The 20,895-nt window shown below is 39.6% G+C and overlaps 1 protein-coding gene across 1 annotated transcript in view; it reads left to right on the plus strand.

Annotated features, from left to right (window-relative positions):
* The window catches only part of SUGCT (succinyl-CoA:glutarate-CoA transferase), a 334,540-nt gene that overhangs the window by 109,042 nt on the left and 204,603 nt on the right, over positions 1-20,895 (plus strand). The window contains exon 10 of the mRNA XM_074891208.1: positions 19,427-19,498. Within this exon, the coding sequence (XP_074747309.1) occupies positions 19,427-19,498 (72 nt within the window). The remainder of the gene's footprint in view (positions 1-19,426; positions 19,499-20,895) is intronic.

Raw genomic sequence — 20,895 nt, forward strand, 5'->3', positions numbered from 1 at the left:
AAGCAAAATATATTTCAGGTCTTACTATTCTTTTATTTATTTAAAATTTAGACATTTCCTTTTGCCATCTTGTTCTTTTGAATGTTTTTAAAAAAATTATGTCTGGTTGTTCCAATGTTAGGAATATGCAAGACTGTGGCATCGGTGTGGACCCTACAGATGCTCAGAAAACATTAATGAAATCAAGTGAAAGCCAAGCATAGAAAAAACAAGAGAGAAGGTAGCTCCCTGAAAATATAAGATTGCCGTGTGGCACTGTACCAGTAGCTGCAGAGGAACCAGCCCTGCCTTAGACTGAGTGTTTCTCTGTGCTCCTACCAGGAGGTAGGTGTTACCTCTCAGAGACAAAACCTGTTAGAGAGAATGGCTGCAATCCCCGTGTGTTGTAAATGAAGGTTAAAGATTATATTAGCAAAAGTCCAACCCCATTAAAATCAAACCCAAACTATTTAATCGTAATTGAAGCTGTTCTATTGTGCATCCTTCTGTGAATTCCCAAAAGCACTGAGTGTGCCTCGCACCCATACAGATCGTCTGTTGGGTTCGGCAGGAGCACCCAGAGCTGCATTAAGCTCTCTGGTATGTTTGGGTCTGCTGCCAAAGTCCCACATGCCCCAGAGCATGCCGTCCAACTCTGCTGGGAGTTGTTCTTGCAGGCGGTCTCTCTGTAGTGACAATGAATTTGATTTTGAGAGTAGCACCGAAGATGCCACACAGATTTATTGATGGTGTCTGATCTGAATGCCAATCCTGTGTTACTCCGGAGTATGCAGACCAGAGTGGAGCTTTCTCTTCCTCCTGAAAGAGGAGAACAGAAAACACACACTGCAGCTCACCTCCTTTTTGGAAATACTAACACTATGGGTGCATCTAATATACGTCAGGTTTTGTATTCCTTGAATAACCAGACCGTTGTTGTATTTCTCTGTGCATGCCACAGAAATGAGTGCAAGAAATGGGCACCTCTGTCTTCTCTTTAAAAATTTTGTAGGAGTGGAAGCAATGTGTCCAGAGGTTTACCTGGCTGTAAAACAAAGGGATGACAGTCTAAGCAAAGAGTCTGGCTGTGCTGCTCTTAGTTATATTGTAGAAGGTATAGTCTTAAATGAAATTTTGAGGGTTAAGGTGCTACTCTGTTTATACTGTGGTGTCAGAACTGACCAAAAGCTATTTTAACCTGGATTTTTGCAGTCAGTGGCCTTTTAGCCATAATAAAGTTTTAGCTCCAAAATAAAGCAGGGAGAGAGCATGCATTGAAGAGCACCAGCACATTAGTTCTGAATCCATAAAATGGACCGACACTGACAAAATTAAGGAAACTTGAATCCCTGTGTATTGTACTTATATTTAGAATAGAATGAGGATTGGATCCAATATATTTAATAGGAAGGTGAAATATCAAATAGATATCTGGAAAAGGTGTCATTTTGAATAGTATGTTAATCTTTATAATGCAAAGTTCTGTTTTTAGAAGCCTGTTTCTTTGTCTCTCTGAGATGAAACCAGGTATACTTGAAAGAGGGAGTTGTTCTGGCCTTCCTGCCCTACTAGCAAAAAAAGTACCCCCCTTTTAATAAAAGCTAACAGTTTTGTTCAAGTTGCTCTGGAAAATGTGAAGCTCTAAAACCTTCTGTGGTTGTAGAATTTCTCACTAATAACTGTGATGAGTTTATTCATCATCTTCATAATTTCCTTTTTCATGCACCTATATTTTACATGGCCGGTATTGTAATAAAAAAAGAAAATACGAGATTGAAGAGATAATTAGCTTGTGCAAATTGATTTTATTTCATTAAATGGTGTCTTTTTATTGTTTGTTAACTGTAGTAAAGTCAAACCAGTTTGCAATGGCTGAAGAGAATCTGGTGCAGAATTCCAGTCCTGTAGTCTTCATAAAATGAGGAGAACAAAGGGACTTGGTAATGCTGCTGAAGGTCCTTTCCAGATATCTTTCTCTCTTTCCATTTGAAAATAATTTAGAATAAGTTTGGGGAATCATAATATTGCAGCCTTTAATCATAAGCATGCCATCTGATGCAGACATGGGTGAATGACATTTAAAAAAATCCACTTCTTTGTTATGAGTCCATTATCATTCCATGGGAAAAAAAAAAAAAAATTGATTCGTTCAACCTTGAATGATATCATAGCATATGTGGTAAACAGCTAGATTTGGATGATGTGTTACTTTGTGGCATCACTCAGGGCTGTATCATTGTATGTAAACACTTGAAAGAAAAGACCAAGAAAATTCACAAAAGGCAAGATTAAAACACAGCTATTGTTCCCTGGCTTAAGATCATAAAAGGAAGGAAATTCATAGTTAAGGATCCAAACCTCAAGCATCTGGGCACAATGCAGTGCCAGCCTTAATTTTACATAACCGTACCCTGTTGTGAGTAGACATTGGTGGTTTGATCCTGAATGACGAGTTACATTGCTCTTAGCAGCTGAAACCAGAAAAATAATTTTATTTTAATGCTTGCCTTTGTTTGGTGAATAGACTTTTTGGAACAGTTGTAATTGTTTTCTTTATGTTTTCTTGCCAATTGAAATAAAACAAATCCCTAATAAATAGTATTTTTTTCAAAAGTTATCCTTAAAACTCTGCTACGCAACATTCTGTTAAAATGGAAATGGGAAATTGGGAAGAGAAGCCAGTGTCATGCTTGGATTTCAGGAATGTTAAAAAATTCATTGTAAGTTATAATGACTATAATCCTGCCGAAGCTTGATTAAAAAAACCCAAAACAACTGGTGAAGGAAGTAGTTAATAGTACTATTAATACAGAATAATGAAAGTATTTCAGAGTTTTTAAAGTATCTGCAAGTAATTGAATTTCTGTCCTACTTCTCTTAAAAAATTCCGTTTCCCCCTTGCTTCTTAGAAATTGTAATGAGAGTAGCAGAAACTGTGCTTTATAGGATGCCATACTGTGGATGCAAAATGCAGAGGAGAATGGGCAATGACATCAAATCTTATCTTGCCATTTTAGCCTAAGGACATTGCTTCAAGGATTCCAGAGGGGAGGATCAGCAATTCTTCAGCAATCTCCAGTCAAGTCAGGGACAGGCCTTTAGCACTTTAAAAGCCAAAGATGACCTGTGAAACAGTCAAGGAGTAAAATCCAGTATCTGATAAGGTGAGGCTGACTTGAGAGATGGATGCTTGTAGTTTTCTCAGAGGTATTTTGGTTCTTTCACTGGTAGGAAGAAACCTCAACAGTGTCCAAGTCACTTGCACCCTTTCTGTCTTTATTTGGGATTTGGAGGGATGCAGGGGACAAGAGCTGGGAGGTGAAGAGATAAAAGTCTAAAATAATGTAGCTCTTTTGCAACAGATGGAGCTCTGTGCAGTTTTGAATGGTAGTTTATATTTTCTCTTGAGTAGAAATTACTAAAGGTATGGGAAATTCACATTTCAGATAAACTAGTCTCTTGGGTGTTGCGGTGAAAGGGAAGGGTCCCTGACCCACAGTCTGAAGAATTACAGCCCATGAGACAAGAGAGCTGAAGTGTTTGGTGATAAATCTTTTGCTCTTCAGTATAACTGAGCATATCGCTAAAAAATGTTTACACATGAAAAAGAGAAGTCTGGAGACAGAGGGAGAAAGAAGACTGCTTTGTGAATATGAATGATACACTGAACAGCATGGGTAATAGCTATGTGGAAGGATTGTACCATGGTAGACCCACAGTACAGTTCAACCATCAAGATGTTGCTTCAGAGAATTGCTGTTTGTCAGAGATTCATGGCTGGGGATTTGGCAGTCACTTCTCTATTCTAGTTTTCCTGTAATCTCTTCAGTGAAGTACTGATTGGGATTGTCTCTTAGTGAAGGGAAACCACCCCCTTTCCCATCTCAGCATCCATTCTTGGATCCTTCAGATATTCCCTGACATACATATGTGACCTTTTGATTTCCCCTCTCTGTCTATGAGACTGCGAGTTCCAGGACTAGGGATTTTCCTCTGATTTTCTGATGCAATCTCTTCCATTCTAGAATATTCTCTTTTATTTTGTTGTGACAGACCTGTTTATGATGGTATCTTTTTTCAGCTGCTCCATGCGTTGGGTTTTTTCTGGGGTTTTGGTCTGGGTTTTTTTGGCATAGTTGCTGTAAACTGTTTTTAACATGGAGCACCTACTTGTAAACCCATATGCAAGTCAGGCCAGAGCGCTGTGTCTACACTGACACTAGGTTAAGCACAGAAAGCTCTACAGGTACTTCACTAAGATACATCACAGTATGAATTTTTCTGCAGTGTATTGTGGGAAAACTTTTCATCCACAGGCAACTATACAAAAATGTTTTTAACTCAACTAACTAAAGTACTTCCATGGCTTTTGTTCCAGCCAGTAGCAAGGCATGGATCCAACTCTAGATGATGATGTTTTCCATCTGTTGGCATGAATGCAACTCTCGTTTGAGGAAGAGCAGAAAATTCTGGGCATGAAATGAAGTGCAAAAGCATTTCAAGAGTAGCTTGTTGCCCTAAGAAGTCAGCAGCATGTTTTGCCAGGTCCTTTGTGTTGATGTGGAGATGTGGAGACAGCTGATGCAGGTTGAATAGCTGCAGAGTCCTCATGCATCTTCTTGCACATCTGGCATGGCTTCTTCTCCAAAATGGAGGACACTCTCTTAGACCTTTGTAAAGAGCTTGCTGTGCCTGTGCATAATTAGGACAGATGAAGGGGGTACTTATCAATCCCTAAGCTTGCTGCGATCCTTTACTGCTGCTGTACTGTGATTTGTTTTTTGGCCAGTCATTTGCTGGTGCCCAGAGTGTGGAGTCATGTATTTCAGTGACTGCTTCAAAGCCACAGTTGTTTTCCCAAATGTTGATTTCCCTGAAATAACATCTGGATTTTTTTGAGAGAAAGTGTGAGAGGTCTGTTGAAGCTACAAGTTTGCCCAGCCTTTATCCAGAAAGGGTAGTATTTGCCTGCTAGGCAAGCTGAGGTCACCCAGATAAAAGGTCCATGAATGGGGTTATGGGGGAAGAATGTGTGATATAGAGATAACCTGGAGATCTCTTCTTTTTTTTTAATTTTTAAATTTAGACAGCGGTTTACTTTATTTCTGCCTCAAATGTGGAGTCACTAGATCCACAGTTGTTTAATGGACCTAGACCATTCTCAGCCACCCTGCCTCAAAAAGAAGCAAAATGTGAGAATACCTGGCAGCAAAAAATGTCTTTGTGTTCTTAGCAGTATATAATTACCTGTTGTTGGTATGATTTGGCCGACAGAGGCAAAATGGCATGGCCAACAAAGTTTTTGGACAATAAAGTCCCTATATGTCTGCTTGCTTTTGAAACATGTAAACTTTGTGACATATCTGAGGAGGAGCAGTGATGGATTTCATTAGGAGTAGATTGGTGCCTGTAATCTGGCTACGTGTTGTTTATGGCTATGTCCATACTGAAAAATAAGCAGTGTTAGAGCTTGTGTTTTATATCAGTCTAAATGCCAGTTGGGCCAAGAAAGCAAACTGATCTCCTGAACACTTATCAAAACCTTTTATCCAAGTTTATGATTAGAGCCACATTTAGCTCTGCAATGATGATATACTTTTTCCTGTGTTCCTGTTTGGTACTCGCCACCATTGTGCTGCTTTGGACAACAAAGGCACTTGCATTCAAATTCTTCCCAAAAAAGGGCAATCTTTGTTCCTCCACTCCTTGATTCACACCTTATATTGCATTTTAAGAGCTTTGGTTCCTTAGCTCTTTTTCATAGTCTCTATATTATTCTGTTTTAGCCAGTAGGGTATGGAACAGCATGAAAAGCATGTAGAGATCATTTCTCTATGGAGAGTCAGGCACTGTGTTTTTGCTTGGGAAAAGTAAAGAAATGCAGTGTTAGGATGGAGATGCCAGTCCAAATTAGTTACATGTTTTTGTTTTGATGACTTAACATGAAATGATGGCGATGATCTATCCGTAGATGGTTTTCAGGCTACTGATGTGCTCTACACAGTGGCTATATAATTTTGCTTTAAGCTAAGTCCATTAGAATTCAGTGGGTTAAAATGTTCCCTAAATGCTAATAGCTAAAATAATGACCCCTCAAGTCATTGCTGCCACTAATTCTACAGCTATTGCTATTGGTTCTAGCAGGAGGAAAACTGTTGGGTACTTTAAAACACAACAGTAATTTTCAGAACAACAAATCATATTACGGTTCCTCAGAACGTAAAACAACAGTTCATCGGATTAGGTTGTCCTGGTTTGAGAGTTTAATCTAAATCACTGCACACTTTCTTTTTTTTTTCACCAGCTAAATTATTTCCTTTCGCTTCCAAAATATCCAGGTCTAACTCTTAAATCATCTGTCAGGTTTAGAGTTAGCACACCCTTTTCGAATCAGGTATTTGCTCATTTCTGTGGATCTAGTGAGGTTTGGGAACTTCTGCATCTGTCATTATTTAAGTTGACACTGGTCCATATCCACAAAATACTTCTCTGCCAAACCCCTGTCTCGGACATCTGGCTCTGGACACTTGCATGGAAAGCGCAGCCTGCGGAGCAGTTAGCAGAATGACTGGCAGCTGCAGTTGTTAGGGCTCGCAGAATTCCCATCCCTTCCTTCCTTCCCTTTCTTATGCAAAGTGGAGTTTTGGATAGAATTGTGGTCTGGGAAAATGTTCAAGCCCTCTTACTTCTACTATTTGCTACTTCTGTTGTTGCATGGGTGGGAGCAAACGTGATCCCAGGTACATCATCATCATCATCATCATCATCATCATCATGCTTTTTCTTTCCTTTCTCCTGAAATGCCTGTGCCTTTCCCACCTCCTACACAACCCTTGTTTTAACACGTGTTTTTGTGACATAACTGCTTTCTGATCTTTAAGTTTACATTCTGCTAACTGATGTGAGAAGGGAACGAGAAAACCTATCTGCCTCCTGAAGCTGTCTGTCTGTTTGCAAACTGTTTATTGTAGGTGACATTTTAACAGTGTAAACGTAGTAATGACCAGTGGAAATCTTGATTCCCTTCTTCTTGCTGTCTAAGTTCATGATTCTTGATGTCAACAGCAGACTAGCAGCATGGGGTTTTCAGAAACCTCCAAGTAGGAGGTGACCACTGCTGTACAAAGGGATGTGTGCTGCTGTCCGGATAGGTGTTATTGAAATACCCCTAGGTCCCAGCCTGGGTACTGTTAGCAGTGTATTAATTGTGTATTGCATTTTACAAGTATCATTGTGCTTGTAGCAGCTCAAGAAAGACTGTTTGGAAGATGGGGCTCAGGTCACGTTCTGCAGTCTGTTGAAAACCAGGACAAATGTGAAGGCAGTTAGCCCGAGCTGGCCGTGGTACTTCTGCCGAGTCTCTTGCAGACGAACACAAATTGCCTAGTTTAAACCTTGAAATGCCAAAACGCTCAAGGTAGGCAATCATATGCCACCATAGACTTCCTGTTATTTTTCCTGTTTCATCAGGTTTTAAGACCAAACCAATTTTGAGTGGGCTTTAAACTTCCGTGAGGGGAGGGAAAGGCTGTCGTCCTGTCTTATATATTTAAAAGCCAGGGTTTTCTTTGTATGTGAAGAGAATACAAATCTTATTCTATAGGACCTCCATTTTAATTTGGAAGCTGAAGGCCAGTGAACAACCACATGTCCCACTCGTCTCAGTTGATTTTACGTTCTTCGTGGTAGCTTAAGGTTGCTTTGTTAGATCACTTGGTGTATTTTGTTTTAACTTGTGCAGATTTTGAAAAGAAAAAGACAAATTGAGTAGCTGGAGAAATATATTCTTTGTCTAAAAAGTCTTATGCTTCAATACATAACTTGATGTGAAAATTGGTATGCCTCCCTGCATAATTTTCACTAGCGATCTTTCCCCCTTATAAGCACAGCTTTGTCAATGTCTAATAAAATGCCCAAGCTTTGAAACTGTGAAAGGAAATGTATATTGGAAGGAAATTAAATATACCAGTATCCCACTGTTACTGAAAGCTGTCTCTGTTTTAATTAATATAACCATTTAAATGCATTTTGTTACTCCTCTCTATGTATTATTTTTTGGTACTGTTATAAAGGAAGCTGTAAAACATCCTAATGCTTTCATCAGCACCCTGGGGGGAGGAAGAGTGCCCTTACAAATCCACGCACCTCTTCTCCATGTTTGCTCCTTCTTCCCCCTCCCCAAGTGAGGCAATCAGATAATCAGCTTCATATAATCGAGGGACAAGAACCTTGTTTCCGTGAAAGGTCACGTCATAGCCAACAGGGGACAGCAGGCAGGCAGCAGTTCAGGCTGTCATCAGGGGTGCAAGAACAGGCCAAACTGCTGCCAAAAGCCCGTTTTAGTCCTTCCTAGCACAATGGCAGGTCTGTGTGCCGGGCTTGCTGCTGCCCATTTGATGCCAACCCCAGTGTCACCATCGGGATCATTAGGAGACCAGCCCTTTGACTTCACCGGCTCAACAAAGAGGGAGGCAAGAGCACGATGAAGGCCAGGTGCCAGGCTGCTCCTCCAGACTCACTGGCACCATCCCTCAGCCATAGCCAGACTGGGCTGCTCGATAGCTGGGATCATTTCTGTAACAAGGATCGTCCGCTCTTTATGAGATGTTCACTCTTACTGGAGATCTTTGCTGTCAGCATGTAGGCTGTAACGTGGCTGTGCTGTGGTATATGGATAGCAGTAGCTGGGTAGCTTTCAACTTGTTTGACTACATGTGACTGACATCTAATTTAATTGCAGTGCTGTGTGTACTTGCTTTAGTTTAGTTTCTGTAAATTATTTATTATGACAATATGTAAAACAATATGTGTTTTTTTGTAAAAGACTAGTGGGAAGCAGTATATGTTCATGCTCACTTGTCAGTTGACTGAGGTACTGTGATGTTGGTACAGTGTTCACTATCAACTTATGGCAATTATCTGTGGCAAAAATGCGGTAATTTTGCATTTCTGATGTCACAGTGTTCGGCAGAGGTGAATATAGTCATGGTTCTTAAACTTTTAAATTGCCACTGTGGGTTGCAATTGGGCATTTCTTTAAGAAGGTGAAAAGTAAGGGTTTGGATTGACAGTGGAAGTAAATGAGCTGGTCATGCCAAGAAATTAAAACTCTGTGGCACTGGGCGATCTTCAGAGTCAGAATCCTGCCCTAAATAAGCTCAGACTCCTATGATTCTCCTGTGATTAAATCAGAATTGTCATGTGGGTGTTCATAGTATGAGAGAGAGGCTGTCCCTCTGCTACCCAGAGCCAAAAAAAAAAAAATAAAATTATGACAGCATAAGGCAAGCTGAAACCTCAAAATAAACCTAGCAACTGTAAGAATCAAGCGTGTTTGTTAAAGAACAGCATGATGTACCTGTGAGTAGAAACTTAAGGTTTTTTTCCTTTCAAATCTGCAGGGGAAAAATGTGGGACCTTTTTTGAAAGCTGGGATTTTCTACTTCTCCTCTTGTCTCCTCCTATTGCCTTTTCCCACCATTCTACTGGCATAGCTATGTCTGTCAGACTTCGGGGGGGGGGGCGAGGGGTGCAAGCTGATGGTTTTGTGCAAACGTGAATAAAATCTGACGTAGATGTTAGGCTGTGATAATAGAAGCACACTTATACTGTGTTGATTCTCCAAAACAAGTTTTTGTAAAGGATAGTTGTGTTTATTATGCAAAAGCATTCTACCAGCCATAGATGTAAAGATCTTTGTTAAAAATAGTAACTACTACCATGCAGATTTCCTCAGCTCTTTCTCAGTAGATAATTTGACTTATTGCTTGAATGAAAAATTGGTTAAATATTGGTCAGCACAGTTTTAAGTTGGCAAAAGGTGTAATGTTTTAATTTCTAATTGTAGTGATTTTCAAATTTTAACAATTGGAATAATGCTAAATTTGAGTTAGATAAAAGATTGTAATTGCAGTAATGTGATATTTCAATATTTCTCAGACTAATGGGGAACGATAAAAAAAGAGTATTAGAGAAAAACAGAAGTCTGAATTTTATAGTTTTAAGGAAACCTAATAGAAATTTACAGGAAAATGAAGAGGAAAGGGACTTCTGACTTTTTTAGACATATAAATGTTCCACTCATCAAGCATTACTTTTCAGTTTTTTTTTAAAATAGAACTCACTAGCATTATTCCTATGGCCTGGCAATGGGTTTTTTTGGCGTAAATCCAGGACTTTAAATAGTGTGCATCCTGGATGTCTGGCCAGTTCAATTTTTAAATCCTTGATTAGAGATAAAGGAGTGTTCTAAACCAAAACAAACTACATGCAATAAACCTTAATGAGTCTGACTTAAAACCACAAATCAAGGATGCTGAAGAGTCAAGGTTGAAATATTTGAAATCCATCCTTAGTTCACCATACTGTGTCTACTGAATAGTACGTAGGATCACATACTCTTCGAGTGAGGTACTAATTGAAAAATCTCCAAAACAGGGCAAAGGCACATTGGCAGAATGGAGTGGACTTTCTCCTGCCTTTGTCCATCCTGTTCTGCAGCTGAATGGCAGATTTCAAATATGAGTGCAGTTTATTTTAAGTTGTGTAAGTGCCCAATTACGAAACGCAGCCAATTTTGCCCCCCTGTAATTGTTATGTCCTCATTGGCGGTTTTGCTGATTTTCGTCAGCATCAGTGCTAATTTGATCCCTTGCTCTTCTCGGTTGGCTGGTTGTCAGAGAAACTCACAAATGATTCAGGGCTCAGCTTTTTGAAGAGCCTTCTTTACAGCAGGACATTAAGTTATTGGGACCTTTAAGTTAATAGCACTGCCTGCCCAGCCTGAGTTCTAGTTTGCTTGCACTGGGTCATCTGTCTGCAGCTTGAAGTGCCAGGGTGATTGGCTCAGGATGACTTACCAAAAAGGTAGGCCGTATTACAAAGCCCAGCTTTGGAAATTGTACCACTACATCGCCTAAAGCCAAGGATCAGAGAGGAAAAAGGGACAGAAATAATGACACAAATCCTGCTCTGATGATTTCTGCTGAAAACAGAAATAGGACCTAATTTAGAATTAAATTCTAAATAGCACTGTTAAAACCTCATATTTGAGTACTCAGATTTTCCAGACAGCTGTATCTTAAGATTTTTGGAAGGTGTAAGAACTATTTGTCATTGCTGCTTCAGTAACGCCTGGAGGCCTGTATCAGGATCAGGCTGTGGTCACGTGTGTTGTTTTTCAGAAGAAATGTTTTCATTGCATTCTTTTACTTTAAAAGTGAAACAAAAAAACAATGCTTACAATCCCAAAATTGGAAGAAATTGTGTGTGAACTATTGTGTGAGAAGGAAAAAGGGTAAGGAAACGTAGCTTGAACTCAGGCTTTTGAGAGATTATTATAAATGTTGAGAAAAATATTGTTTAAAAAAATAGCTCTGCAGTGCCCTTTAAAATCAGTAAGCGTCTATTTTAATTCCCATATAAGTAGTAACTGGCTGCTGTCTGTATATATACTTAAATGTTGCTTGCTGTATAAGACCTTGTTTGCTTAATTTCAACCTAACTGAATTTTTATGGCTGTGCTATAAACCTCTTGAAAATAGTGGCTTAAATGGAAATGCTGACACAACATTAATTACACTGGCTCCAGTGTGATACTGTGATTAAAGTTTATTTATTTTGTGCGTGCGTGTCTGTGTGTGTGTAATTTCATTGTTGAAAAACTAATGGAAAACTAATGTGGCAATGGAGAATGTGATTCTGTGCCTGATATTTTATTTTTCAACAGCGAGGAACAGTTTTAATGCCAGTTTACAATACCAGAGAATTTATTTTTAATTGAGGTATAGTTTTAGGTATTTAAAATTTTAGAAATTTGGGAAAGTGACAAGTTTCCCACTTTAAAGCTGTTCACTGCTCTTCCAGGAGTTTTAAAATGGCTTTTTGGGTGGTGAGGCTAGACATATATTGCATTCACATTAGAAAACAAAGAAAATGGTTTCATTTCCTTGCAGCATGTATTCTTTGAGATGAATAAAAGTGTCATCTTTAAAAATAAGTGTATGCAATCCAAAGTTAACCTTCATTGCACTACTGAATATGAAGTAACAGCTATAAAAGTCTTTTTGGTAAATAGTGTGCCCAACTGATACTTATAGATTACAAATCTATGCTTTGCATCTAGTCAGTTGGGAAACGAGCAGTGCAAATATCATATGACCAGAAGAAGAGTAAGTGAGAGAGGGATCCTGTCTCCAACCTATTTCTTAGGACAGTGAGCTGGGATTGGACAGGCCTTGGTTGCAGTCTGTTCCCAGCAGTTTATACTTCCCACATTAGGCAACAACTGGGTAGAAACATGACATAGGCTGTAGAGCAGAACGAGGGTGTCCTGCTTCTTGAGTGAGCGTGGAGAGTAAGACACTATAATGCCAAATGTTGATGTCCCTGTTTGATGCTGTGATTTTGTTAACTGTGGTATGTTAACTTTGCTGCCTCTTTCAGTAAGGTGAATTCAGAGCACAGTTAATGGTTTTCATCTGCTTTGCTCCTGGTTCAGTTAGGCAAGGTCATTTTTTCTGTACTCACACATATATGGAACTTGAAGATTGATGAGAAACATTGTCTAATGGATCGTGGGTTCTGCAGAAGTGAATGGTCTCCCTGGTTGGTAGTCTATGGTGTACGTTCTTTGACATCAGTGCCAGTGTTCTGCCTCATCTCAGAGACCAAAGTAATCATTCCCAGCCTTACCATAAACACCTTTCCCACAAGCTCATGGCATCCAGTCAAATTTCTCTTCTCTGCCAGAGAATTATTAGAGATATTCTTAATACTGATCTGTCTGGTAGACTGCGATAGCTGTGAAGTTGCAGGGTAGCACGTCCTGCAACATGGCAGTGAGGAGAGAGACAAGTAGTGCGAGTTGAGAAGACCAGAGGGAAAAAGTGAAATCTCTGTGTGGAATGCCCTTCTTCAGTTTGCTCAGTGAGAACATTCAGCATACATTAATCCAGTCCATGAAATTTACATTTTTTATTTTTACTGTTTGCTTTCACTGGAAGAGAGTGCAAAGTAGGCAAATAGTTTCAAAGTGTGTGGTCTTTGTGATTTATATGTATTGCTCAGAACTACCACTGACCAAACTTTTTGGTCTTGTTCCCATTTGTTACAGTAATTAAATATTAAGTTGTTATGAAAGGATTGTGCACTTCCCTTGAAAGAAAAAAGAATGTGGCTACTCTATGGTTCTGTGCCATTTTATTAAAACCGATGTGTAAAGGTAGAGAAATGACGTGCCAGGTTTATCCCATCTGGAAGGAGTGTAACTGTTCCACGTCAGCAAAATGGAGGATCTCCTACTCTCTAATGTATTTGGGAACCAGAGTTTGATAGGGTTGGAGAGAGATAAAAATCAACATATGCTGTAGATACATTTGATTGACAGGAGAAGAGAGACCGTGTACAGGTCAGTCAAATCCTGAATGCATCACATTCTTAATTGCAGCCTTTAATCTACATTAAGACTAGAGAATGCTTGTCCTTAAATGACCTTTGCATTAAATCAAATATCACACTGGAAACTTCAAAGTGTAATTGAAGACAACTTATGCAATAAATTAAAAGTAACACTGTGATTTTTCCGTGGTTCCAAGCCTGCAAGAGACCTGCTTTTGTCTTTGAGCTCACCCATTAATACCGGGTAAGTACTTCAAGTACATAAATGGAGACCTATGTACAGTTAAGTAGTGTTTTAGTGAGTAATTATTCGCTGATTCTGTAAGTGAGTGAAGAAACTGCTGTAAGTGGGAAGATGGAGGGGAGAGGAAGGAGTGGCATATGAAAAATTAATCTCTTAAAAAATGTTGGTGATATGTTTCAAACCTTTGTTTGAAAATACTGGTTTAGCTTTTTCTCTTTTTATGTTTACAGACTCCTTCAGTAGGTGTGTTTGTTCTGCACTGTCCCCAGCTGTTCCCAAAGATTTGTTCAGCCTTCACACAAAGCTGCTTGCTCCTATGCCAGCCTTGGGAAGGAGCTCAGAGAAGTGTTCTCCCTTAATGCCATCGGAGAGCACTCCCTGTTGTGCTCACAAACACATACCTTACAGAAATACTGTAACTAGCCTTTATAAAAGGATGGCATCTTTCCAAAATCTTAAGCAAGCTGCTTCATGATGCCAGTTGGAGCAATCAGCCTGTTGCTCTGTAAAACCAACAGCAGTTAGAAGGCATTCAGAAGTTAGTACCCTTTAAGCCCTGCTCCAGAACTCACCAACATGTAGTGACTATCTGCAAGCCCTCAGCTGTTACCCTCATGATCCATCACTGGATGCTGTTAGAGATGCTACTATTCAACTTCACAAATCAAAAGGCAGCGCTCTCCTGCAAGATACTTCGAATCTGAGGGTATCTAGCATCAGCTCTTCCTAGTGCAAAGGGATCGTAAGTATCTTTACAGATTCCAACTGTTATTCACGTAGGAACATCAGATAAAAAAAAAATCTCTTAAAGACGAGTAACACACCCCTTTTACCATTCCTGATGTAGTGCGAAGCTTCCTCCAAATGGAGGCCTGGAAGCTTTCAAATATTTCAGCCGCTGACTGCCATTATCAGTAAAGGGGCCAATATGGTAACTGGTAATGAAAATAATCAGTAGCTTTTTCAGATAATTAAAGCTATTAAACTCTCCTAAATATGGAATAATCCTCTGGTTTTGAAAACCCAATGATTTGTTCTACTGGTATCTCCAAGTATTGTTTGGCCTCCAAATTCTTCTTCCTGAGAAGTGTCTGAAGAAGTGACATCTAGTTTCTGCCTGGATGGCACTTGCATCCTTTGCATTTGACCTCGACAGTCCTTGTGGCGCTGGGAAACTACCTAATAATGGTGATGACTGGAGGCTATATTTCAGTGTGTGTCGGATTTGATCTGCCAGTAGCTTTTGGGACTAGACCATGAAGTGCTGTCACTGTGCCCTCCCTCAACAGTGCTGATTTAGATTTAGATTTTTGAGGTGGAATGAAAACTGGCTGACCTGTCATGCTCAAAGAGTTGTAATCAGTGGTGTGAGGTCCAGCTAGAGGCCAATCACTAGTAGTAACCCCAGGGGTATACTAGGCCAGTACTGTTTTAACATAGTCGTTACTGACCTGGATGATGGACAGAGTGTGCCCTCCGCAAGTTTGCAGAATATACAAAACTGGGAAGAGTGGCTGATACACCAGGTGGTTGTGCCACCATTCAGAGGGACCTTGACAGGCTGGAGAAATGGGCCAACAAGAACCTAATGAAATTCACAAAGGGAGATATGAAGTCCTGCACACAGTAGGGAGTAACCTCATGCATCAGTACAGACTGGAAAGCAGCTTTGTAGAAAAGGACCTGGAGGTCCTGGTGGACAAAAAATGGAACATGAGCCAGCAGCGTGCCCCTGTGACAAAGAGAGCATCTGGTCTGTATTAGGAGGAGCATTGCCAGCAGGTCAAGGGAGTAGATCCTTCCCCTCTGCTCAGCACCAGTGAGGACGAATAGCCAGTAGATGCAGTTATGGGTCCACAACTGGGTCCACCTCTGGGGTTTGTAGGATGAGGACATGCTCATACTGGAGCAGGTCCAGCGCAGAGCCATGAAAATAATTAAGGGCTTGGAGCACCTCTCATACGAGAAGAAGCTGAGAGAGCTGGGACTGTTTATCCTGGAGGAGTGGAGAGAAGGCTTGGGGAGATCTTATGAATGTGTATAAATACCTGATGGAGGGGAGTAAAGCATCACCATACGCAGCAACAGATGTTCTGGTTGTTTTGATTTCTGTGCTTTGCATTCATATAGTGAAAACTGACCTGGACTTTTGATCATTTTCTTGGAATCGGCTTATCTTTTAATTGGTCCCTTACATTTTAGTTTTGTTTGTGTTATCAACATGTGAATTGAAACATATGCAAAGATTTTTATGTATGATTGATGATGATTGACACAGCATATATAGACTTAAAATTCATAAAGCAGGCAAATAAATACAAGAGATTGATGGTCTTTCATTGGCACCGTCAAAGCTGGCAAATTTTGAAAGGCTGTTGACTTAGAGCAGTGCAAAGACTGGCTAGTTTGGCCTCACATTATCTCAGCAAGGCTTTGATAATAAACTAAGGTTAAGTTTGTCCTACATTTTCATTGTATAGCATTTTTTTGAGAATACTTGTAAACCACTTAAAACGTTTCTGAAGATGGATAGAGTTTATGTTCCGTGCTTTTAGGGAGGTTAAAATGTTTCAGTACGCAAAGTATCTTAGGTATATAGAGCGTTCTAGGATCAAATTCGGAAAAGTGCTGAGTCTTAATGAGGTCCTGGAACATCTGTTAGTCAGTGTGAGGTGCTGGTGCGTGCACACTGGACCTGGAGATCTGGCTTTGAACACGCATATGTTGATGTCATGTACTATGTATTGTTCAGTGTGGATTTACGGATTATCTTCTTAAAAACCCCCAAGCTTTTTACACCGTGCTGAAAAGCTACACCTTTGGATGCTCTGTCTTTTCCATGAATAATATGTGGACTAATTTTTTTTGCCTGTTTTTTGTTTCTTGTCTTCACCAAGTGATGTCCTGTTGCTCAGGATACCACATGGGAGGAGCAGGTTAAATCATGCTCATGCTCTCAGGAATCTTATCAGAAAGCCTCATTCTTCAGAAAAAGCGGAAGGGAAAAAAGACTTTTGCCTTGTGTGTGTAGTCCCTTTTATTGTGCTAATGTGAAATGATTCGATGTGATGGACAGCAGTTTATCAAAACAAAATCTCATTAAAATCTGTCTGCACTTTGCCCTTACTGTCCTTTGTATAATACGATTGTGAAGCTTTCTGTGACCAGACAGTAACCTGTGGTAACCTGTAGTGTGCGTACATTTATGGGTGATGAATAAAACCATTGTTATCACCCTTAAATGTTGGCATCAGTATTGTGCTAATAACATTTGGAAGTTTCTGCTTTATCAGCAGCAATGACTGGCAAATAATCAGCTGGTTTGTAATGGGAAGCTTAAAATAGCAGCCGAAGACATTTGAGTTAAGCTTCATGGAAAAAGACACTGCTGCATTTATTATGATACCGTTTTTGTTGTGTAAGGATGACATGATTGTTGTTTTAGCTTTTTAGACATACAATGCAATTAAGAATAATCAGTTTTCCCACACATTCCTCAAAGCAACTGAAGCACACATGCTAATAACCAGGCCCTTAAATTTAGAGTGACTTCCGCGCCTGCATGGGCAGCCCACGGGTACAGATGCGTGTTTCATAGTGGTGTGCAGCTATTGGGTGATTGCAGTCTTCTTACAGAGCTCCAAGTCTCAACAGAAGTTGCTGATAAATAGTAAACTCTTTAAGATTTGCCCATACTACCAATTTAAATATATTTTGGAGTGCAGAGGAAGGGGATCTGTATATAAGTACATATGACATATATTGTAGGCTTTGCAATACAGACTGAAAGTTTAAAAGAATGCGTAAAAGAATTTCTAATTTGTGTTTACTGGAAGTAGTAGGTGGTCGTACCAATAAAAACTATATTGTGTTACATATGCACACAGATACGTGTAGCGTTTAACCCATAATTTGTGTGAAATGTGTGTGGCTGGTTTTAGAATTCAGAGCATCAACAAAGACAGGTCAGGATTTGGGCAGGATGTTCAGAAAACAGATCTTGTTTGTAACTAAAGTTAGTAAGTTTATACGGACAGTTTTAGTTCATAACTATTCCTACTAAAAGCCATTTATTTGGGGGGAGTGGGGAAGTGTCTTACATATTCTTAGACCAGGCTCTATCATGATTATTTTCAAGAGAAATCTGCATGAGGAGATATATCTAAAAAATGTTTATGTGCTCATCTACAACTTCCTTTTTTCTGAATTCTTTTCCCCAATTTTTTCTGCACTCGTTGCTTTCCTCAGTGTGAGTATGCAGTACCCTTGCATTATGCATGCTTCTAGACTTTTACTGATGTGGGGTCAAGTCAGTCAGACTTTTTTACATGCTTGGGACTAAACGTTTGCTGAATTTCATCTTTGCTTGCTAAGAAACTTAAGACTGAAGTGCTTAATTAAATGTGTGAAAAATAAATTCGTAAACTTTATCACTGACCAATACTATTTACCAGGAAATTAAACATAGTGAGAGCAAACAAGTGATATCCTAACTGTGATGTGCAGTTACTTGTATTTCAGTGGACATAATTTTCCACATGCAATTTTAAAGCTTTGACTATACCAGATGGTAAAAGACTCTTAGTGTGGATGTAGTTGTATCTGTATGAAAAACTGCAAGTTGGAATGGCATATTCCTGTTTGTGAAGAAGAATAAGCCACAGTGGCATGAGAAGACTTTTTGTTATTAAAGTGTTCCCATACCAGGGCTTAAATTTGGGTGTTATTTTACCAAAATTTATAGTAAGAGTTCACACCTTTAGAGCAGGGCATGTGATAGCTTATAAAAAAGATTGATTTCTGAGAATGGAAGATGGGGTTTTCTCTCTACAAGAAAGAAGCAAGGCACCGTCACTGTTAGAACACTAACCTCTGCTGGCCTCTTGCACTGAAGTCAAATTAATAGCGAAAGAATTTTTCCCAAATGGTTGCAAAAACTGGGTTGTAACACATATGACTGCGACTGAAGTTACACACGCTTGTGTAAGGGAGAGGTGTGGAGGAAAGGAGAATCTGTCTGCATTATCCAGTGTTAGAAGATGCCCTGACTCAATGGTAAAAATTGAGGATGATGCCAGTTACAGACTTTCTTTTATCCAGTGAAAATCTAAGTGGAGATGATTTAGACTGAAATGAAAGCTGCTATGTCCTACCCAGTTAAATGTTCTGTTCACCATGAAATGTGCCAGTAAGGCCGCTGTAATGAAGCCAAAAGAAAAAAATAAATCCTCAAAGCTGGAAAAGAAGTCCCATTTCTCCAGGAGCTCAATCTTGTGACCACTGACCAAGGAGGTAGCTTAATCTCCAGCTGAAGAGCTGGAAAGATGCAGTTTACCCCTTTAATCCCCATGAGAGTCCCTAACTTGTCATTGCTATTTGGCAATTATTTATTTTGCATATTTGGTCAGGGTCTGTGACACCTCAGTGCAGCTGTCTGCTGTCAGGCTAAGAGTGAAGCTGAATAAATAACCCCTGGCAAGTAAATGTTATCCTGGTAAATCCTTCTAGTCCTTGTGAGTGTGGGACACGTTTGCAAAGTTTCAGGATGCCTCAAGACACATTTTCTGCAAATAAACTATTAACTAAGATAACTTCTTAACTCTAGAAAAACTCTAGAAGTACTCTGGAAAAATCAAAAGGTCCGCATCCATCTTTGTGGATGACTTTGAGCCACTTTTCTAGAACCAGAGATTGGATCTGAATGGAAATGATTAAGAAAGTAATTTGAACATTATTTACGAAGTTTTTCACTTAAAAGATACGCTAATATTTTATATAGCTTATCGCCTATCTTTGTTCTTCCAGGCTTTTAAGACCAAGGATGGCTACGTTGTGGTGGGAGCTGGAAATGATCAGCAGTTTGTCACTGTGTGCAAGGTAATGGTGTGTTAGGCAACAGTACAGAAATGTGTAATAGTTTCCATTCTGACTAGGAAAATAATTACTGATTGCTTCTTAATTCCCCCGTTTTTTGTGAAAATAAGTAGCAAGTATAAATTCTAACCCTGCGGTTCTGGCTGGTAGTTTAGGGGACTGATATGTGTTCCATGCTTTGCCCCTGCATTCAGAACATCCCAATTCCCAGACTTGTGGGTGCTGAGCCCCTTTTGAAGTCTGTGCAGCTGCCCAGCTAATTAGCTAAAAAATGAAGAAGCTAACAGTTCTGGAATGGTGAATGTCGTGGAAGTCACACTGATGCCTTTTTCAGGAAGAAATGTGACACTGTTTCTCCATGAAATACCTGGTAGGCACAGCTATTAACAAAGCAAAGCTAAGCGATGGATGGTTCTTGTGCCACTTTAATCCGTAGCCTGCTGTGTGTAGTAGTATGGGCTGTTCTGTGCTCACAGAAAAACTTGTGGACTTCTTGGAAAACAATTATTACAGGACTGTGGGCTGACTTTGGAGTGGTGCAGAGAGATGACATTGAAGAACAAATGTTCAAACAGGACTGTTGCGATCAAAATCTGGTATTTTCATGATTTTGAACTGAAGGAAGATGACGCTGGCAATTCTGTTTTCACAGAGGATAGCTTGGAAAGTTGTAAAATAGTTTTGGATCTTTCACATACTGTTTTCCTGTTGTTTTAATGCCTGGAATTGCTTTTCGCTGGACTGCGAATACATTTTAAAAGGAGTGGTTGTAGGGAAAAAATTGTTCTAAATAAAGTGTAGCAACATTCCAAACAAAAGACCCCAATAATATGTAAGCTGGGACAAAAGAAGTTTTGAATATAGCATTAGACAGCATTTTTAAAAATGAGAGTTCTACCTTTTTCCTGCCATTGTGGTTTTTCTCTGGGAATTTGGATATTTAACCTAAATTAATCACACTCAGGAAATTGAGCATTATTTTCCTCCATTTGTTCGTGTCAGACATTTCATGTTTCCATGGATATTCACAGCTAGTAACTGGAATATGTAGTAAGAAGACAGTGCTGTTGTGATTCTCTCTTAGTACAGTTTGGGATACGTATCTCCACCATACTATCTGAAGGGGTCTGGGTTCGCTTGCTTGAATTGGCTCTCTCGATAAGTTACAAGTTAACGTCTTCAAAGTTTGCTCAGTGGGTTTTCTTCATACAGGTGTCCAACCACTACAGTGTGGTCATTCTTAATGTGAATGGAGGCTAATGACTGAATAAGTGTCTACCTGCCACAACTCAGTTTTATCAAAGACTCATTATCTCATAAAGGAAGTATTTCCAGAAAGTCCCAGCTTTATCACCTGAAGTGAAGAATTAGGTACCAGACGCTGGTCATCCTGGCATCCT

Source organism: Strix uralensis, chromosome 1 (assembly GCF_047716275.1).
Source record: "Strix uralensis isolate ZFMK-TIS-50842 chromosome 1, bStrUra1, whole genome shotgun sequence".
Taxonomy (NCBI): Eukaryota; Metazoa; Chordata; class Aves; order Strigiformes; family Strigidae; genus Strix; species Strix uralensis.